Source organism: Colobus angolensis, unplaced genomic scaffold (genome assembly GCF_000951035.1).
Source record: "Colobus angolensis palliatus isolate OR3802 unplaced genomic scaffold, Cang.pa_1.0 Scaffold18, whole genome shotgun sequence".
Taxonomy (NCBI): Eukaryota; Metazoa; Chordata; class Mammalia; order Primates; family Cercopithecidae; genus Colobus; species Colobus angolensis.
Window position 1 is genome coordinate 4,511,241 of NW_012114932.1, and position 5,065 is coordinate 4,516,305.

The following is a 5,065-nucleotide window of genomic DNA, read 5'->3' on the forward strand; positions in this document are numbered from 1 at the left end:
CTGTTGACCAGGCTGATCTCCAACTCCTGACCTCAGGTGATAAGCCCACCTCGGCCTCCCAAAGTGCTGAATGGATGTACCTGACCATCAGAAATTATTTTAGAAGCAAATGATCTGAGTACTACAATTAAAAGACAAAGATTGGAAGAGTAGATTTTTTTAAAAAAATGTCTCAAGTAGGCCAGGTACAGTGGCTCCTGCCTGTAATCCCTTCGGGAGGCTGAGGCAGAAGGATCACTTGAGCCTAGGATTCGAGACCAGCCTGAGCAACATAGGGAGAACCCATCTCTACAAATAATTTTAAAATTAGCCAGGCATGGTGGCACATGCCTGTGGTCCTAGCTATTCGGGAGCTGAAGTAGGAGGATCGCTTGAGCCGAGGAGGTAGAAGCTACAGTGAGTACAGCCAGCCGTGATCACACCTGTCTTAAAAAGAAAAAAAAATTGCCTAAGTATATGCTATCTACAAGAGATGCATAACAAACATAAGGACATAGGTAGGTTGAAAGTTAAAAGATGGAAAGAAATATATTAATTTTTTAAAGTAACAATAGCTATATATAATTATTTTTGTGTGTGTGTATGTATATATGTGTGTGTGTGTGTGTATATATATAGTTGTTTTTTCTTGTTGCCTTGACTCGCTGGGCTCAAGCAATCTTCCCACCTCAGCCTCCCAAGTAGCTGAGTCTTATAGGCATGCACTACCATGCCCCACTAATTTTCTTTTGATTTTTGTAGAGAGGAAGTCTCATTTTGTTGTCCAGGCTAGTCTCAAACTGCTGGCCTCAAGTAATCCTCTGCCTCAGCCTCCCAAAGTGCTGGGATTACAGATTACCTGGCCTGGAGTGACTAACACCAGACAAAGTAGATGTCAGAGAAAGAAAGGATCAATCCCACTGAGAAAACTTAGCAGTTGTAAATGTATACACACCCAGAAACAGAGTGTCAAGATACGTGAAACAAAAACTGACAGAGCTAAAAGGAGAAGTACACAAAGTCACAATTACAGCTGGGGACTTCTATGTCCCACTGTGAACAATTGATAGAACTACTAGACAGAATGTTAGTAAAGATATAACAGTGCCATCAGACAACAAAATCTCATAGACATTGATAGAAATTCCACTCAGTGACAGAATATACATTCTTCCCAGGTATCCCCTACACACTTACCAAGATGGATCTTGGGTCATAAAACCAACTTTAATCAATTGAAAAGATTGAAATTATGATGGGGCATGGTGGTTTTTGCCTGTAATCCCAGCACTTTGGGAAGCCAATGTGGGAAGACTGCTTGAGACCAGTCAGTTTGGGCCACATGGCAAGACCTCCATCTCTTCAAAAAAACATTTTTTTGTAAATGGTATGGTGGCACGTACCGGTAGTCCCAGCTACTTGGAAAGCTGAGGCATTAGGGTCTCTCGAGCCCAGGAGCTCGAGGTGGCAGTGAGCTGTGATCACGCCACTGTAGTGCAGCCTAGGTGACAGACTTCATCTCTTAAAAAAAAAAACTGAAACTGGAATTATTTCAGGTATACAAGGTTAGTGCAATAATCAAAAGTAATCTGTCGGCCAGGTGCGGTGGCTCACGCCTGTAATCCCAGCACTTTGGGAGGCCAAGGCAGGCGGATCACGAGGTCAGGAGATCGAGACCATCCTGGCTAATGCGGTGAAACCCCGTCTCTACTAAAAATACAAAAAGAAAAGAAAAAGCCGGGTGTGGTGGTGCGTTCCTGTAGTCCCAGCTACTTGGGAGGCTGAGGCAGGAGAATGGCGGGAGGCAGAGCTTGCAGTGAGCTGAGATCGCACCACTGCACTCCAACCTGGGTGACAGAGTGAGACTCCATCTCAAAAAAAAAAAAAAAAGTAATCTGTTATATCATAGTCTAAAGAAAACAAATTGTAAACACAGAAAAATCATTTAAGAGAATCAAATAGCCATTCATGTTAAAACTCTCAGCAAAGTAGGAATAGAGAGAAACTTTAAATTTAACTTGACAAAGAGCATCTACAGAAAGCCTACAGCTAACATCGTATTCAATGGTGAATAAGCGAATGCTTTCTATCTAAGATTGGGAACAAGGCAAGGATATCTACTTTTAAATATAGTGTACTGGAAGTTATTATAGGGATGGAGAACATAGTAGTTGCCATATATTTAGGGATTGGAAAGGGAGTGGGGTAGATATTCATATTCAGGGGTAACATGAAGGAGCCCTATTGATTGTAACCACCCACTCCAGGCCAGGTAATCTGTAATCCCAGCACTTTGGGAGACTGAGGTGGTGGTGGTTACACAAAGCTACACTTGATAAAGTTGCATAGCACTACACACACACACACTCACAAATGAGTGCACGTAAAGCGAAAAATCTGAGTAGGCTCTGTGGGTTGTCTCCGTTTCTTGGTTTTGATAGTAATACTGTATTTACGTAGATGTCAACACTTGGGGAGACTGGGTAAAAGCGGACACAGGGACCTTCCCTATGTATTTCTTTGCAACTTCCTGTGAATCTGTAATTATTTCTCAAAGTTTCAAGCCTCCTAACCTCCCCAGTTTTGTGTCCCATCCTTTCCCTCAATAATGTTGTTTAATTACAATCCTTTCAAAGATTCTTTTAAAATGCATATACAAGTGTATTTGCAATATCTTTTCCCCCATCCCTTTTCAAGACCAATGGTTTCACATTATACTTATGCTTTGTTGTTTTTTGTTAATAGAGACCATTGCATAGTAATCATAAAAGAATTTCTCCATGCTTTATTTTTTCACATTCAGAGATTACATTGATATTTCTACCATAATAACCAGTTTTCTATTAACGGACTTCTGGATTGTTCTTTTGCTTTTGGAAACAATGATCTGGTAGAAACCTTGCACATTTACTATTTTGCTGATGTGTAAATACACTTCTAGGATAAATTACTAAAAACTGGTTTTCTGGATTAGAATTTGTTTGTCCTTGTAATTTTCAGAAAATGACACTGCCAGGCAGCCCTGCCTATGGGTCATAGCAGTTCACATACCTCCCAAGTATATTTCCCCATATTATTCTCAATAGTTATTTTAAAATTTTAGGACTTTTGACAATATGTTAGTGTTAAAATGGTATTTCAGGCCAGGCATGGTGGTTCACGAAGCCTATAATCTCAGCACTTTGGAAGGCCGAAGTGGGTGGATCACTTGAAGTCAGGAGTTTGAGACCAGCCTGGCCAACATGGTGAAACCCTGTCTCTACTAAAAATACAGAAATTAGCCGGGTGTGGTGGCGCATGCCTGTAATCCAGCTACTTGGGAGGCTGAGGCAGAATTGTTTGAACAGGGGAGACAGAGGTTGCAGTGAGCCGAGACAGAGGTTGCAGTGAGCCGAGATTGCACCATTGCAATCCAGTCTGGGTGACAGAGCGAGACTTTGTCTCAAAAAATAAAATAAAATGGCATTTCAGTGGGGTTTTAATTTTTATTTTTCTTATACTTAACATTGTACATCTTTTCATAGTTTCAAAAAACTTTGTTTCTCTTTTCTATAAAGTCTGTTCATATTGTTTTCGTCATTTTCCCAGTGGATTATTGGCCTTTGTAGCAGTTACTGATTTGTGGAAGTGATTTATAGACTAAGCTCTTTGTCTTTGGTATGAGGGTCAAGTATTTCTTCTGTTTGTCATTTGCCTTTTGACTTTTATTATAGTGTTTTGTCTTATTTTGTTTTCTGCCACGTTGAAGTTTTTTATTTTTCTTTAGTCAAACTTTTGTGGCTTCTTGACTTTGTGACAGTTAGAAAGGCCTTGCCCACAGCAAGGTTATATATTTCACGGTATTTTAATGCTCTCAGTTATAGTAATGTTGAAATCTGAAGTAACCTCTCCACAGAGAGGAGGCTATGTTGCCTTAGGTAGGAGACTTATTTCTGGCCCTGAGTCTGGTTCCATGGGTCTCCTCGGCCTTGTTGGAAATCTGGGTCACTGTTAGAACTAGATCAGGTTAATCTCACATCCTCCATAAAGTGGTTCTTTATAGGGAAAGGAAGGAAAGGGAGTCATTGAATGATCTTCTGGCTCTTACCCCATCTCACAGCAACCTTTATACCAAAGATAGACTGGTAGAAGAGGTTTTTGTCCTATTGCATGCAGAGCTAGTGGTTGGAAGACAGAGTCCCTTTGGTCTCTAGGGAAGGGAAACCAAACTTAAAGGACCATTTCTTTCCACTGATCATTTGTGCATGTGCCACTTAGACTGCTTTTCCACAGGGTCAGGCTCCCTGAATCTGAAGAATCTAAAACTGTCCTCCATCACAGTGAGAACTTGGAAGTCTTGTCCACATTTCAGCAGCACAACCCTGTGGACTTTTTTCAGAATGAAGTGCTAGTTAGTGGTCTGTCTTTGCTAAACCTTGTATTTTCAAAATGGGTATGAAAAAATGTTTGCTTAGCACAATTCCCATCCACCCTCTCCCCTTAGGAATAGCCAGGCCGGAAGAAGGGAGGCCTGCTCTGAGTGGGACCGGAAATGACATCACCACCCCACCGAACAAGGAGCTCCCACCAAGCCCAGAGAAGAAAACAAAGGTAGGTGCCAGAATGGTGGTTATCTTCTACTGCCATAATTTTTAAACAAGAGTATCTTCTGCTATTATTGCTTGAATCACGAATGAAATTTCTTTTTTCTGAGCTATTATTGTCCTTCCTCATGTTTGGTAGAAAATATCTTGTATTCTCATTTACCATAGTGGCCTAAACCAACTTTAAAATCTCAGCCTTTGAGCCTATTATCTTATATATCTGTAAAAAATGTTCTGTAGAGGTCGGGCGTGGTGGCTCATGCCTGTAATCCCAGCACTTTGGGGGGCCGAGGCGGGCGGATCACGAGATCAGGAGATGGAGACCATCCTGGCCAACATGGTGAAATCCCATCTCTACTAAAAATACTAAAATTATCTGGGCGTGGTGACGCATGCCTATAACAGCTACTCAGGAGGCTAAGGCAGGAGAATCACTTGAACCAAGGAGTTGGAGGTTGCAGTGAGCCAAGATCATGCCACTGCACTGCTCTCCATCTCAAAAA

General features: G+C 41.4%; 1 protein-coding gene across 9 annotated transcripts in view; it reads left to right on the plus strand.

Annotated features, from left to right (window-relative positions):
* The window catches only part of MAP4 (microtubule-associated protein 4), a 280,646-nt gene that overhangs the window by 247,629 nt on the left and 27,952 nt on the right, over positions 1-5,065 (plus strand). For 8 of the 9 annotated variants that reach the window (XM_011939190.1, XM_011939193.1, XM_011939191.1 and 5 more), the window contains one exon: positions 4,463-4,569. The exons of the other annotated variant lie outside the window; for it this stretch is intronic. In XM_011939190.1, the coding sequence (XP_011794580.1) occupies positions 4,463-4,569 (107 nt within the window). The remainder of the gene's footprint in view (positions 1-4,462; positions 4,570-5,065) is intronic. 9 annotated transcript variants of the gene reach the window in all.